The following is a 16,516-nucleotide window of genomic DNA, read 5'->3' as shown; positions in this document are numbered from 1 at the left end:
ACAGCGATGGGGTGATGCTGCTGAGGGCCGGGGATGCCGAGGACAGCTGCCAACCACTGATGATGATGGGAGAAGGGAAGGTTCTCCCTAGAGCCTTCGGAGGACACCATCCCGCGTGCCGCGCCTCCAGAAATGACAGAAACCGTCTGTGTTGTTTTGACCACCCAGCCCCGGGTGCTTTGTAAGGCAGCCCAGGAAACGAATACAGCTGGCATCTGGCTGTGTGCTTTCCGGGGGGACCTGTGTCCCACCTCTGGTAGGTAGGTCCTCTCTGCATGCACACTGTGCTTGCTGTGCCCAGAGGAGGTAACGTGTCAAAAGAAGAGCACAGCATCTGGAAAACCCAGCCTCTTCCCCGTCCGCTTAGACGTCTTTCCCACAGCCGCCCCTTCCTCCTCTCACAAAGCTCAATTAAAAGCGGGAGGACTTGACCCTTTCTCTTGCGCCTGAAGCTGGCAATTACATAATGAGTGTTGAATGAAAACTGCCACAGAAGAAGAAAATGTTCTTGTGTGCCCTACTTACACACTCGCTAGCCACTGGGGGGTGAGTTCCTTCCTTCGCCTCACATACCCCCTCCCTAGTGGACGGGCCACTGAGGATAAGGGCAAAGCAAGTCTGTGGGCTTCCAAGAACATTCTTCACAAAGCGATCTGTTCCCTTCCATCCGGAAACGGGATAGAGACTGTTTCTGTGTGGGAAGTTGGCAGGATGGAGTTGTCCCGAGAGGGGGGCTGGAACCCTGCCTGTGGTGTGCACAGCTGGCCTGGTGTGAGTGTTCGGGACCTGGGTCAGGCTCTAGAGGGGTGTGGGATTCTAGCAGGTAAGAATAATGAATCTGGATGAAAGCCTGGGACTCAGGCGGTGATGTTGAGCTGTCAGGACCCCAGGAGCGCAGGGAATGGCAAGAGACTTCTGAGAAACAAGCGAGTGACCTTCTGTCCTCCTCCTCCTCCTCTCCTCGGCGGATACTTTCTAAGCACACCTTAAATTCCAACCTGAGGAATGATGTAGGCAAGAGCCCCACCCCCACAACGTTTACTGCTGGGCAGAAGCCAGGCCGACACATTGACCAGAGGCAGGATTCCGTGGTGGACAAGCAGAGGGTACGCTGAGCATAGGGAAGAACTCCAAACTAGACTGAAGGCAGGCTGCCTGAGGGAGTGACCCGAGGGTGAGGGAGACCAGCCTTCTGCTGCCAGTGGAGGGAGCGGCTGAGCGGAGAGGAACAAGACACAGAGCTGAAGCCAGCTTAGGGCAACCAGCAGGGCCAGAGTGCTGCTCTCTGGCCCCCAGCATCCCCACTTACTGCACGCACGCTCAGCTGGAAGGCTGCTCTCCACCACCCACCCCGAGCTGGACATTCTAACACTCAGTTATGCACACCCCAAATCTGTTTTTGTCAGCTCTATGTGTGGTTTCTAGTTACACTGGACCATTAAAGACTACAGAAATAAACTGGGTATGATGCACATGCCTGAAATCCCAGCACTTAGAGGCTGGCGCAGGAGAATTACTGTGAGTTCAAAGCCAGCCTGGAATACACAGTGAGTTTAAGGCCCACCTGGACTACATTTACCACTGAGAGGTTTAAACATTAGGATTTCTCTCTCAGTCCTGTGGCCAGAGGTCCAAGATCAAGGTATGGAGAGGGCCATGTGCCCTCTGAAGATAAGACAGGTCTGTTTGCCAGGACTGATTCCGAATGTGGGGCTTCCTAAGGCAGAAGGTCCTCCCTGAACAGTATCTGTTTCTTAAGGACATTACTCCTACTAGACTACAGACTCTAACCCATCATGATCTCAGCTTACCCAATTACACACGCAAAGACTCCATTTTCAAATTAGCCCACACCCTGAGGTATGGGGTGGGTACTAACATATGAATTAGGGGACCCACAAGCCCAGAACAGAGAAGTTTGGGGGTGTGAACAATGCCATAGAAGTTAGGCAGTCTCTTAGGGAGACTAGCTCCCCCGGGACAGCACTTGGAGCCACAAATTGTGGCTCTCGCCTAAAGCTGTTGGCCAGAAGTTATTAAAGTTTTTCCTCAGATCAGTGCCACCTCGCTGGCCAGTACCAAAGTCTGGCCTCTCCCAACTCCAGGCCACCTGGAAACGAAGGAGAGAATGCACACTCACCCACCATCAGCCGGATGGTGGTGTGCACCTTCGATCCTGCTTGGGAGGCGGAGGCAGGAAGATTGAGTAATCCCATCACTCAAGTGACTGAGCGGGAGGATCATAAGGTCCATCCAGACCAGCCTGGGCTGCACAGACTGTCTCAACAATAAAACAATGAACCTGATCCACCCAAGGAAGAGTCGGTTCAAACTGAACTGGTTCCCACCCAAAACTGTCTGTCTGTCCTCTGTGACTTTCACTTCTTATCAATTTCTAGCTGAAAATAGCAACAAGGACCTGCAGGCCATGGTCTTTTCAGCAGCAGAGACAGACAGACAGACAGACATACACACACTCTCTCACACACACTCACACCACAGGGAAAGCCAGGGTTGTGTCTGTGCTTTCTATAGACTGGTTTTGTTTGTTTTGGAACAGGGTCCTGCTGTGTTGCCCACGCTGTCCTCAAGTGACCCTCCACCTCACCCTGGCAAGTAACTAGGATTAGAGGCATGCATCTCTGTGCCAGCCTTCTGTACTTGTTTAGGGACTTTTAAAGACAGGCTGGTCGGGACCTTACGATCCTCCCGCTTCAGTCACTTGAGTGATGGGATTACGAGTGTCCTCATCACACTCAGAGGACCTCTAGGCTGTTTAAAATTTCTTTGTAAGCCAAGTGCACGTGGTGCTGATGCTGCGTGCCAGCTAAGGCCCAGCCTTCCTCCCTCCTGCCGTTCACTCGCACTGGAGGTGGGTCCCAGGGAACACAGCGGGCAGCGGCTCCTATAGGCAGTGTCCACTTACTCCTGGACCGCGCTTTTGCTGAAGATGAGTGGTGAACACTGGGCAGGGATGAGGCAGTGACAGTGAGACCTAGTCTATTCACGAAGACAAATCTGAGCAGAGAGTGGAAGGCACACGCCACCTCCACAGCGGGTGGACTTGCTTCATCGAGAAGGGGCGACACCAAGCTTCCTCTGACGCTCTCAGGTTGCTTGAAGTTTTTGGAATGTGCCATTTCCTCTAACTCATTTTCCTAAACTGTTAGTCTGAGGGGTTAGGGTGAAGCGATCACAAGCCAGGTCTCCGAGTCCTTCTGACCCATGCTGCCCCCTCCCCTCCAAAAAAGGGAAGGCCACAAGGTCATCTCAGCTCCTGTTCTGACAGCTGCTTTTTAAAGGCTGATAAAAGGTGCTGAAATCTGCCATGTGTTTTCTTCCGCCTGGTTCGAAATTCACAGAAGACAACAGCTTCGTTCTTGCTCGTCTCCCATCTTGAGTCCTTCACAATCACTTTGAAAGTTCCTCTCCCAGGAGACGGCAGCAGAGAGCATTGCTTGATCCCTTCACAAGGAGTTCCAGGAAGTGACACTTTTGGGGCATGTGGCAGCTAGGTAGCAGGTGGGCATTCAAAGCCAGCCAGCTTAGGACTCCCAACACGTGCTCATGGGTCTCAAGGGCTGCAAGGACCACGAGGCAAGGTCTCGTCTTTCCCTACGGCACTGTGCAGGTGAGAAGTCATGCCAGCCATGTCTGCCTTCAGTTTTCAAGCTCAGCATGCGAGTCTGTCACTCCGGTGGCTCAGTTCCACTTGCTTTTGAGAGGTTCTGTGAGCACCTGTCCTTGTCCCAACACTTCTAACGCCTGATGACTGAGACTCTGTTTAACCCTCTCCCCTCCGGGCACTCAGTGAACACTGGAACGAGCGGTGGCCGACAGCTCCTCTTGGCGACCACCTGGCCCAGTCTTCAGGTATTCCAGCATGGGGCAGCTGCCCGCCCCTCTTTCTCCACAAAGGGCTGTCTCTTCAAAGGGCTGGCACTCGTGTTTGGAGATGGCTTTTTACAGTTCTGAGTTGGTTTTCAACTTCACATTGAAATGAATTCACGTCAAGGAGACCACATGTACCCACTCTTTAGTTTTACCAAAAGTCACTCTAAGTGACCTACATCGTTTGTCCTTGGCTTCTGGTTGGCTTGAGTGACTGCATTCAAAGTCAAGCCAGATCATCCCCTCCTGTCTCTGCTCACCAAGGTTCCTGCGCTGGCAGCTGTCCAAGTGGACAACCCCAGTTTCTCAGGGCTCAGCTTCTCTTCCTGTCTCCTTTTCACTCTGTCCCACCTCAATGGCGTTCCTCAAATACACTCTACATGTTCTATGCTCCATTCACTCCAAATGCTCCTATTGGACGGTCGGAGGGCGGGCCCCTCACCTCCTTCACACCTCTGCTGCAAGGTTTCCCAGGGGCCCTCAGCACACACACACACACACACACACACACACACACACACACACACCCATTCTGCCTTGCTCACCACTGTGGCTTCAGTGGCCTGTATCTCCTGGTATATATTAAATCATTTATATCTATCTCTCTCAGCTAGTCCCTGACCCCGAGAAGCAAGACCGTTGTTTTGTTCATGAATGCATCCTGTGAGGCCTACGGAGAGCAGGTTCCAGCAGGATACGATGAATGGGCTGCACACGTGCACCACTGCGCTCCGTGTGGTCAGTAAATGCTAGCGAGAAAAAGGGAGTGAAATTTCAGTGCAGTCACGGACTGTGGACCACAGGCCCTGTGCTGAATGGGGGGAAGGGAGCAGGTGAACGGCTCCACACCGTAAGACGGCACGCTGTGGTCGAGTGTGAGGACGACCTCCACTGAGCCCTCATTCTTCCTGTGTGTGTGTGTGTGTGTGTGTGTGTGTGTGGTACAAGCCACAGGGACATGGAGTGGGGGTGCCAGGAGCAGGCGATGGCAAATGTCATTAGCGCTCTCGAACAGGGTACCTCACTGAACCAGAGGCCACTGTCTTGACTAGACTGACCATCACGGGGTCTCCGGATGCCCCGTCTCTGCCCCTCCCCCGTGCTGGAGCAACCAGACTTTTGACAAGGGTCCCGGGATCTGACTCCAGCTCTCACGCTTATCAAAAAGCACTCTTACTCTCACTCAGTGGCCAAGGACTGAGGAGAAAAACCATGTGGTGTGAGTGAAACAGAACGCACCGAGGACTACGAGAAAGAAAACCAAGTCCGACGCCCACAAGGGCACCTGGTGTCCAGGCACGAGGCTCATCCCAGGAAGCGGACCACCACGGGCCATCCTGTCACGAGTAGCATTCTAAGTAAGACAGAACGCTCACGTCAGCCCCAGTGGGATCGCTGGGACTGACTCCGGTCGCGTACGAACGCCACGCATGTGTCGGGGCTGGCTTCCCATCAGGGCAGGCCAATGCAGGCTGCACTGCGCTTAAGTCAGCTTCCTGCCATCTTAACGACAAGAGCCTCTAACGTGACGTTCCTTCTACACCGTAACCGATGGTCTGGCTAAACTGCATCTACTCTTGATAAGTTTAATCTCACTGTACTGGGCCCAGCTCTTCCAGTTGATAAAGCAACTGTACCTCGCTTCCCATCTGTACAGACATCCTCCACTCCGGTCCTCTGGGGCTGATCGTGAGAGTTACAGCCTACTCTCCCGTCTGTTCCACAGAGCAGAGACCATGCTCACCGCACGACCGTCTACTCTAGTACACTAGCTGAGGGTGATCAGTCAGCAAACCTCAGCCTGTGCACACTGTCAGGTCCACACCCCCAGCCCTCCTGCTACACCCACTGGGATCTGCTGTAAATGAAGAACAGCCTAATGTTTTGCTGAAATCAAGAAATGTAATGTCTACAGCACTCTCCTAATTTACTAACCTAGTTATTCCATCAATGAGGAAATGAAGCTAATTTAACAAGACTTCTCCTCAGTGAACTCATGTGGATGGCTACCAACCTCCACCCCCTCTTCTAAGACACACACACACACCATCTGTTCCTCGTCTCTGCCAGCAAACAGCCGGAGGCCTGTTGGGCTGATAATTAAAACTTACCTCTGCTACCACCACAGACTCCTTTGGGCTTTCTTAAGGTAGTGCTTGTCTGGCATTAGGCTTAGAACTTAAAAGAAAATTCTTCATGGTGTACCGAAGACCATTTCCTATTATTTCTTTCCACTCCCAGCGTCTGGTCCTGAAGCTGCGACACCATTTACGAGGCCTCCTGACTCAGTTTGTCCAGTGTGTGCGAGCGCCCGCTGTGTGGCCGGCACACTGCCGAGTCTCCATGCTTTCCAGTTCTCCTCGAAGAGGCTGGAAGTAGGTCAGCAGCTGACCTTTGCTGACCTTCAACCCCAACAAGTCCACTCCCCCTTCCCTTCCCCTGTCCCTATTCCCAGTGTTTTGTTATTTTATCTTAGCCAAATAGACACAGAATGTGAACCACGCCATGAGACGTGTCCGCGCAGCTTGGGGTGACTGAGCCTAGTCACAGTGTGTGCACATCACCATTTCACGGCCCTTCCGTCACCCCAAACTGTTAACTCGTCTATCTCTCTGGAGTCACTGCATAGTTCATATAGATGTGGTTCTCCAACATCTGACCTCGTGTCTACTTAACCCACTCACGCCACAGCTTTTCTTAAGGTTCATGTTAGCTGCACTGGGTCCCTGGGCGGCCCCTCCGCATGGCTGGATGGCGCCGCTCTGCATATAACTGTGCTTGGTTTCTACTCTATTCTCTGGGTCTTGTTACCATGGAGAAAGCTGGGTCCTTCTTTTCAATTCCTGTTAAGTACGCACCTTGCTGTCTATTACAACTACTCGATGTTCTGCTGTTGGAGCAACTTCCGATTTGTTTCCCATGGCAACTAGACCACGTCATGGTCCCCGGTCCCCGCTTCTCCTGCTCCTCCTCTTGGTGTGGTGACATGTGTGGGCACACGCAGAAGCCGGAGGTTGTCTTTCTCGGCCACTCTCCGCCTGATTTTTTGAGACAGGGTCTGTGGCTGAACCTGGAGCTGCCTGAAATGGCGAGGCTGGCTGCGACCTTCCTCCGCCTGCCGTGACCTGCTGCGGTGCAGTGGATGGACGGCCAGCTCCGGCATCTTCATGATGAAGAGGGGTGCAGTCACACACCTGGGCTGCAGTTTCGCCTCCTCTCCTCGGTGTTGGCTGAGTTAGCTGGGACTGACCACTGCACTCATTTCCCAGCACCCCCGGGAACTTACGGGCTTAAAGCAACAAAGTTCCTGTCTTCAAACTCTAGGGTCAATCGCTAACACCGGTCTGCAGGTGTCCGCAGGGCTGGTCTCTGGAGGCTGTGGGGAGCACTGGTTTGCTGGTGCTTTTGAGCTGCTTGTGGCCACTTGCACGCCTGTCTTTCAGCCCTATCTCCACCTTCAAAGCCAATCAAGGCTAGACCGATGTCACATCCCACCATCGGATTCCCTCCCCACCTTGGAGGACTTTGATTATAAAGGCTGTCCGTGTTCAAGAGGTGTGGGGCAGAGGTAGACGCCTCAGTGTGAGACGCGAGTTGGCAGCTGCCTGTGCTCACAGGTGTGTGTGTGTGTGGACACTTTAGTGTGACACACGAGTGTGACAGCTGCCTGTGCTCACAGGTGTGTGTGTGTGGACACTTTAGTGTGACACACGAGTGTGACAGCTGCCTGTGCTCACAGGTGTGTGTGTAGACACTTTAGTGGGGAGACATTACTCTGTTTACCACAAGCAAGAGACTGATGTCTTCCTTATAAAAATCAGTCCAGGATTACTTTTTTTTCGAGTATTGGAGATGGAGCCCAGGACCTCGTACACGTTAGGCAGGTGCTCTAGCTCCAACCCTGATTTTTTGTATTTCTGATCCTTTCCCTTCCTTGAGTTCTAGTCCTGAAGACTGCAACTCATTCAAAAGGCGCCTACTGGTGTCCAGCAAATACTCAGGGCCTTACTTGTGCCAGGCCAAAGCTCTGACAACAAGCCCCACCCCAGCCCTTGGCTTCTGTGACAGGGACCCCCGTTGGGAGTCACTGCGCTCCTCCCAAATGCCGAGATCACAGGCATGCTCACCCCACTGGGACAGCCGACTCAGGTTCTTGACTTTTGAGACAAGGCCTTACTACGATGCCCAGGCTGGCCTGGAACTCAGAGATCCACCTGCTTCTGCCTCCTGGGTACTGGGATTAAAGATGTGTGTCACCATGCCAGGCTACCTGTTGAGTCTTTAGTTGATAAAACAAAACACTGAGTGCTTCAAGCCTGGCACCCAGAGAGCACTGAGTCACCTCTTGCTAGTGAGCATTGCTCACGTCCACCAGTGACAGCTGCTACTTTATCAGCTCTTTGGCAAGGCAATCCTTGCCGCAAGAGTCTACTTCTCGGTTGGGAACCACTGTCTTTTCCTACTATGCACCCTCAATGACCCCCCAGGGCTGGAGCGTAAGCCTGTCTCCTATGTGAGACCTAGAGCAGCAGGTCCCATTCCAGTCTTCCTGCCTGTCGGTCAGGTGAGGGACCACGGCGTGCTACTCTCTCAGAGGCTAGCCTGCGATCTGTGTCAGGGGATGTTGTCCAGTTGCAGGAGGACCCACAGCTGTTTTCCTCCGCACTTCTTCCTCACACAATTCACGCGTGAATCCATCACGGCAACCTTGTGCTTCTGTCCAAATTGCGTGCATCTACCTCACAGGCCAGCGAGGTTTGTCTACGTCACAGGAGGATGCTGTTCCCCAGTAGGGAAGAGGGAGCCACCTCAATCTCAGGGACTTGTTCCTCAGTGGACACTTTGATGCTATCGACTAGGAGGCCAGCTCAGGTTTTGTATTTGTGTTTTGTGTTGGCTTTGTTTTCCAATGCTACAATACTGTCTCCCATTACATATAGTTCTCAGTTTGGGGGTCCTTTCTCTCATTTCTATCTCAAATTTATGTTTCAAACCCATTTCTAGCCCAGAGTTTTGTGCCAGTGTCCCTGCTTGTTTTGTGAGATGCCAGCTGTCTTCAATCCCAGCCTCTATCACAGTGCAGGCATCTAGGGGTCAGGAGCTTCCACACCAGCACCTTCGGGGTAGATGGGTCAAGGGCCCCGGGTCTGCGCTCAGACTGAGAAACTAGACTGTGAGGTGAGGGAAATGGCCAGGGGGTCTGCACAGCATCTGCCATGCCAGAGCAGTGATCAATACTCCTCAGGTGGGAGCCTGCTGGAGGCCTGAGCCAAACATTCACACCACTACTCCTGAGCCAAACACAAGAACCTTCGGCCATCACACAGATCCCTTCACAGCACATGACCAGACGTCCTCTTCCCAGAAGGGCTGGAGCTACAGCTCACTGAATGTCTAGGTACATCCACGGAGACCGCTGCGCTGCCTGCAGCCGGGCAGAGCGGCCACCCTGCGTCCTGAAGGGCCAGCCCACGCTCTCCCATTCCAAACCCCAACCACTGGTTCCCTCTCTTCTCACAAATCCTGTTATCTTCCTGGCTTCCTTTCTGGTTCTGTTTGACACAGTGACGACACATCCTCACGAATAAATCCCAGGGCAGAAGAGGAACCTCACCGGCCCTCTCGTGTGCTCGCTCACCTGGGCAGGTAGAGCACCCCTGCAGCCTGTGGTTTTTACAGCTCTGGTTTCTACCTTTACCACCTGTCCCAGGTCTGCAGGGAGGCTGCGATCTGGACACCTGGCTCATAGCTCTCGGTCAGAATTTCTGATCCTACAGCCTCTGTGGACTGTAATATTACGGCAGTCCCTAGGTGGGGTGTGTGTATGGGGGGCGGCTCCACCCTGTAACTTGAAACCCCATCTGCTGATCCTCCGTTGCCTTCCTCCTCCCACTGCCTCACCATGCCTGGGAACCCTCTGACGGTGTGCCAGGACAGCCAGGATTGAAAGTGGAATCCTTTAAACTGGGCTCGTCTCTTTGGCTTTGTCATTGATTTTATTTGGAAATCACAGCCTTTCTGTGTTTATATTATAGTTAAAGAGATAACGGGGAAAAAAAAACAAAAAGATTTAAGTAAAGACTAAAAATGGCACTAGAAACAGCCTCAAAAGCAAACAAAAATAGTGACTGAATGAATGAGGCACACAGTTTGAAGAAGACAGTGAGCACCAGACTGAAAACAAAAATTCAGAGTATTGCACAATGTGAACGCTGGCTGGGAACCGTAAGGGAAGATCCACACGAAAGTCTGCAAAGGTATTTGAAGACCTGGATTGTGCTGTCCTAAAACCAACATCATGGCTATAAAAACATGTCCTTGTTCTAATAAGGCTCAAAAGATAGGTATAAGCCTCAAGAAAGCAGGCATTTAAAAACTTCTTCCTAGTGCTACTCCATAAGATGTAAACTGTATTTCCTACCCTCAGAATAACAGGCTTGCTGGCCTTAACGAGCATCACTGAGAGACATCTCAGCCATTTCATTTTGTAAGAATTGGAGAGTGTTAGTGAGGCCACATGGCCTTCGAGAAATCCTACCAAATGAGGTGGGCTGATACCGACCCTCTGCTCTGGGACAGCATGTCAACTAAGAGGAACCACTCTTGAGGGTCAGGGAGCATCAGCAGACACCGGAGGTCTCGGATGAATGCATAGTAAGCATGCGGGCAGCAATTCCAATCTATCTATCCTCCGGAGAATTTTAATACTAAGGTTGTATGCTTTTCGACCATAATTGTTATTTAAGGAAGGGATGGAGAAAGCTTTCCAGTGGATGTCAGCGGGCCCAGAATCTGCCGAGGAAAGATCCGCCCGCCAAAGTCCAGATTCTGCCCTCCTGCTCGCCTACACCACAGCCAAGGCCAAGTTCAGGCACAGACCTGGCAGCCTTACTGCCTGGCCCAGACAGCGCTGGTGAAAATGAAAACAAAACCAGCAAAGCAGAAAAACAAAACAAAAAAGAACTGTTCCTCTGTTCAAAGTTTTCTATGAAAACATAGAACTCCAGTGAGCTGCGGCCCAAGCTCTCATGAGACCCTTAGAACTCGGATTCTCCCGATGGTGATGTCTGGGGATGTGGCATCTGCTAGGACCGTGCTGGGTTTAGCCCTGCTCAGCTCTGGTCACTGAGGTGGTCCTCTCCCCTCCTGGGCCACCCTCCCCTGGCCCCCCACCCCGGTGGCCCCGCAGCTGTGTGCTGGTGGGGTACCTGCCATTCCTGGTATCATGCTGACGCATGTTCTTGATAAAATGAATCTTCTTAAAATTCTTTGGTCTGGGAGAACCTGAGAGTGTTCGACATCTGAAAAAAAAAAAAGAGTCATTTAAAAACCACTGTCCTTGCCCACTGGACAACTGGGACATCTCCACACAAAAGACAGGAAGGAAAGACCCGCTGCTGCCGCCGCCGCCGCCGCCGCCGCTGAACGACTGAGTCACCCCTGGCAGGCAGGAGTGGGGGTGGGGCGGCATAATGAAGACAATACAGCCAGCCCGGAGCAAGGAAACTTTATGGGTTTGACAGACAATTTCCTTGATGATACTGATAGCATTTTATATGAGTCTCTGAAAAGCTAGCTGGTGAAAATTATTGTCCAAAATTACAATAACATAACCTAAATGGATCCCAAGGACATCAGTCTTCTTGTTATCCTAAAAGAAAGACCCTAAATGTACAGAGGTAACAGGAACAGAACTCAATAAATTTAAAAGATTTGGGGCTGGAGAGATAACGTGCAAAATCCATTTTAAAAACAGCCCTGAGGCGTTTTTCTTCTGGAGTGGGAATTCGGCTGGGAAGTCACGGCTTAAATCGGAACGAGACTCAGGGCCTGGGTGTTGCTGTTTCAGCTCACTGCTTCAGAATAAATGTTAATAAGTAAATCTCTATTGAACCAAAGTGACCTGGATTTAGCAGGTCAAGTCTCCCGAGGACGGGCAGCACTGTGGCTCCTGACCAGCCACAGCTGAGGAAGCGTACTTGTGAACAGTGATTGTTGCAGTAACCTGGTAAATGCTAACTTACCAAACCACACAGACACCACTCCCAAAGCCAAAAATCCCACCACAACCAGGCCGTTTTGTCTTGTCTGGACAAAGGGAATTATGACACTCCTATTTTTAATAGATTTTTTAAATATTTTTTTTACCTGACTATAGGCCGGAGAGTTGGCTCCTGGACACCCACAACCTCATACTTCCCAAAACAAGTTCTGGAAAAGCAGTCCCGGGGCCCCCACAGCCCACACTGAGCTCTGGGTGGGGACATCATCTGAACACAGTCAGATCGGCCTCAAGGCCACAGAGGGAGGAGACGGAAGAGGTGTGGGGCACACGTGGGAACTGAACTGGGGAACAAGAAGGTTCTAGACCCACAGGGGAATCCCAGTCTTTACTCTCCTCCAGGGCAATCTCCAAGGTGGGGGCAGGCCTGGTCCATCCCCATCTACACTAGCCAACCCTCCTAACAGAGGTCAGCCTTTCTGGAGGCCCTTTCTTAGAGTACAGATCACAACTTATTTTTTAAAAAAGCAAATAAACAGAAAACAACACCCTAAAATATAACCTCACTTGAGTAAATCGCACTAAAGCAAGTCAATGCATGCCCCAGCAAAAGCATGCAGCCGGATAGTATTTTGGTGGTTTTTTCCTATGAAAAGTCCTTCCGTGGGCTGTGTGTCCAGAGGGGGAGAGCCCCACTTCCCATCACTGTCCATTACAGTGGGCTAAAACTCCAGCAAAGGCACGGTCCTCCCAACCGCCAACCCTAAAATTACTACACACTTGATTCACAAATGCTGGCGTTTTAGACCACTCAGGGCTCCCAACTAACTCTATTAGTGATACTTCCAATCCCTGCTGCCGTTAATTACTGTGAGGATTAAATGGATATATACATACATGTGTGTTTCATAAATGGCCAAGTAACCTGTTGGAATGAATGCACTTACACAGGCGCATGCATACACAGTCATATAATACAAATTTCAAGTGTATTAATAAGCTGTGAGCTGGGTGGGGGACAGGAGGATGGACCTCCATGTTCTCAAAACAGTAGTTCTTACTAAAGGCTCCGAATTCATAGCTTTAAGTGGGAATTTCTTTAGAAGCCTTGCAGAGTTCTGCCTGAGGAAATCAAGCCCAGGCAGAACCAGAGATGGTGCCTAGCAGCTCCCTCTCTCCTCCACAGACTTCAGATTTCCTAGTTCGGGGCTCAAGGGGACTCAGAGCCTCCACCTGCCTTCTTAAGATGCTCTCTGGAAACAGACCCAGAACCCCAAATTGCCCCCATGCTGATTCCAGAATGACTGCTTAGGTCTACCTCAAGGTTCCCACTGTCTTACAGAAGGTTCTAGAAACCCGGGTTGCTGATGAGAAAAGAACGGTTAAAGCATAAACATACAAGAAGCTATGCCTCCTGGGCATTCTGGATAGGCCACAGGTTTAAGATTGTCCTGTTCCTTGCTCCGCCCCACCCCCAAACCAGAGCTTTCGGTTCCAGCCAGTCTGAGGAGAAGAAGGCTAAGAGCTAGATGGGGAGCAGGTGGTGAGCTCACCACGCCTGTCACCTGACAAGCTCTGGATCCCGGTGGCTACTGAAGACAGAATTGAAGGAGAACAACCTGGGTCTCGTTTGTTGGGCTGCCATGGAGACTGGAAGGCGGCAAGAGGGTCACAGGTGGCTGAGTGCCAGCTGGGTAAGTAGGTGGCCGCAATAATGGCTTCAACAGTGGTGGCTCCAACACCCATCCACCACGCCAGTCTCAGAAATCGGACAGGTGCTGGCAGCTGCTACAGCTGCAGGGGGCCCATCAAGGCTGCTCCAGGATCTAGAAGAGATGTCCTAGTGTCCTGTTTTGGGGTCCCCGGTGATCACCAGGCAGGTGGCAATCTCCCCTTATCTTGGAGCTTTGGGTGGACACAGGAAACACTGACTGTGATACACCAGGGAAAAGGAAACACTAAAAGGCCTGTCTCAGACGTCAGCTCTCTGCTCCCCACTAACCTGAGCCTTACTCAGCAGGCCATGTGCTGCGCCGCCTTTTAAAAAGCATTTGATCAACACAGCGGGGAATCAAGGATGCGCTGTAAGAGCGCCATTAGCAACGATTGCCAAGGAAACCGGGGTACTGGGCCTCAGGTGACAAGAGGCTGGGAGAGGGACCAATTCACAAAGCTGCTTGCACCAACATGTAAACACCTATTTAAAAGCATACACTCTGAGTGATGCGAAATTAAACTAGGAGATAATTAAATTAAAAACTAATTCAGTGAAAGTTTAGCTCTTCCTTGTTAGCACTGATTAGAGGATACACTTAATCATGCTGGAGTTGTAATAGGCACTTTGGAGGCAACTGTTTCACATGCTAACCTTAAGAGCAAGCTAGGCTGGGAGCCTCCCTTCCAGCCCCACAGTTCCCAGAACACTTCAGGGCTGTTACTGGGACATTTCCTCTCAGAGGCTGCAAAACAACTTCACAGGTCATCCTGTCCGCGCCCTCCCATTTTACAGATGGGAGAACTGAGGCTCATCTGATGCCAAGTGAGCCCTACACTCCGGACTAGCACGCCTTTATCCCTACAGCACTTTATTTCCTAAGAGCAAGACATTTATAAGTAAACATGAACCCCTTTTTTGTAGTCTTTCCCCTTATTTGCTCATTTACATATGTATGTACTGACTAACGGGAGCACACACAGGCCACACAGCACTTGTGTGGAGCTCAAGAACAAATAAAGACTTCTAAAACTGCCTTGACTTCAGGTTACTTTTAGATGTTTACATTTACACATTATTTCCTTTGGAGTTCAGGACAATATTCTGTAAGCCGGGTTTGGGAGAATAAGCGGTTTTCACTTTCTCCAGTCGGGGTACCCCTAAGAGGAGGTCGCCGGGGTGACGATAGCCCAGTGGGGCTAACTTGAACCCCAGTGGGGGTGGTTTCTCCTCTACCCTGATCGGCTGGGCTTCTGCTAACAGCTGCCACAGACTCCCAACACTGGCTTCTGGAAGCTCTAGTCCCCACTCTTCATCTCTCCTCACTGCCTCCCTGTCTGCGGCCGGTGGGGCTGGGGTGGGGATGGACTTGGGCTCTAAGGTCACCTGGGAGCACTGTTTTCCTTCTTCCATGCTCACCAAGTACATGGACCAACGCCAGTTCCCTGCTTTGCGTTTTAATGGCGCTGATGTGTGGAGCCTTCAGGGAAACGGCTTCTCCTCGTCTGTAATTCTGCCTCACAGAACATGTCCTTTGGGGCTTCTGGGAGCCTGATAGATTTCCAGAGACTTCAAAAGTGGAGACCAGCCTGCCAGCCCCTGCCCTTCTGGATGACGTCAGTGGCCAGATTCACAGTCAACTGATATCTGGGTTTGTTCCTCTACTTCCCAGATTGGTGAGGAGCCCTCTCAGGACACCCCTCTGCCCTCCACAGTGGCGCTGTCCAGGCTCCAGGGCGAAGCTACATCCTGGAATGTAGCCAAGCAGATGTAACACGGGCTGATGCCAGTTCATGGGAGCCCGCAGCCTCCCACGGGCCTTCTTGTCTGCCCTCTGCCCCACAGTCCTCACAGTGAAGCCACACCTGTCTCCCTGGCCTTGGTGATTTCAAAGGACGGAACCACACGCTTTTCCCTTGCCAGCTTGGAGCTGCAGGGAAAAGGCAGGAAGACACAACAAAGCCTGGCCGGACCTCTGCAGAGACTGCGCCAGCAGCGAGGGCAGGATGAGCGGAGGGGACCTGCCCGTCACAGGCCACTGCTGTCAGCCCAAAAATGTGCCTTGCCAGCACTTTCCTAACCGGTAGGAGGAACGGAGTGGAACTCTTCCAAACCCAAGGGAGCACAAGCAACTACCTTCACCAGGTTGCCCCAGCAACTAGCTAGGGGGTGACGTCATGGTCACCTCCTGAGGAGATCTGGTTGCTTCTCCTGCTGAGAGTGAAGCCTGGGATCTTAAGCACTGTTAATGCCAGGGTTAATAGGGCTCTGCATCCATAAACAGCAGCTTTTAAGATGCTGGGACGGAGACTCAAGGTCAGCATGGGGAGGCCTTCCTTGGGGGCCTTCCACAAAGGTAACTACTAGAAGCGGGGCGACCAAGTCTGCAGGCAGACTACAGTCTATTAGTGGGGTGTCCTAGTTCTCACATCTTCAGGGCTGGGGTTCCACACTAAGAATTCTTTGTCCCTGGGAGGCAATGCTTATTCTCAAAATTTAATTCAGAAGAACAGAAACTAAAAAAATTACCCGTGAACTGCCAGCTATTACAACCTACGTATACATGAAGCACGGAGAACTTACCTCCGGAGAGGGGCATTCTCCTCAATATCTTCCAGGGTCTCCAAAGATGATCTCTGGGAGATGAGTCGACGTCTACAGAGACAAAAAACCAGGAGTTAATAGTGCACAGTAAAAATGATCAAACAACTGTGTAAATTTTTAACTATCAGGAAAAAAAAAAAAAACAACACAGCATAATATCCCTTGGTACATGCTAAGGAACTGTCCTGACACCCACAGGTAAGTGAGGACCTCACCCCTCACCAAGGAAGCTTCTCTTTCCAACAGATGCAGACCATTGCAGAAAGCCACAACCAATCAAATGCAGAGCTGCGGAGCCCAGTCCC

General features: G+C 51.5%; 1 protein-coding gene across 1 annotated transcript in view; it reads right to left on the bottom strand.

Annotated features, from left to right (window-relative positions):
* LOC114683379 (CDK5 and ABL1 enzyme substrate 1-like) overlaps positions 1-16,290 on the bottom strand; it is a 61,809-nt gene extending 45,519 nt beyond the window's left edge. Inside the window, 2 exon segments of the mRNA XM_028857681.2 lie at positions 11,100-11,192; positions 16,191-16,290. Of these exon segments, the coding sequence (XP_028713514.1) occupies positions 11,100-11,128 (29 nt within the window). The 5' untranslated portion in view covers positions 11,129-11,192; positions 16,191-16,290.
* Positions 16,291-16,516: the final 226 nt, after the last annotated feature.

Source organism: Peromyscus leucopus, chromosome 19 (genome assembly GCF_004664715.2).
Source record: "Peromyscus leucopus breed LL Stock chromosome 19, UCI_PerLeu_2.1, whole genome shotgun sequence".
Taxonomy (NCBI): Eukaryota; Metazoa; Chordata; class Mammalia; order Rodentia; family Cricetidae; genus Peromyscus; species Peromyscus leucopus.
Note: the sequence above shows the minus strand (reverse complement) of the source record. Positions and strands in the feature narration are given on the sequence as shown.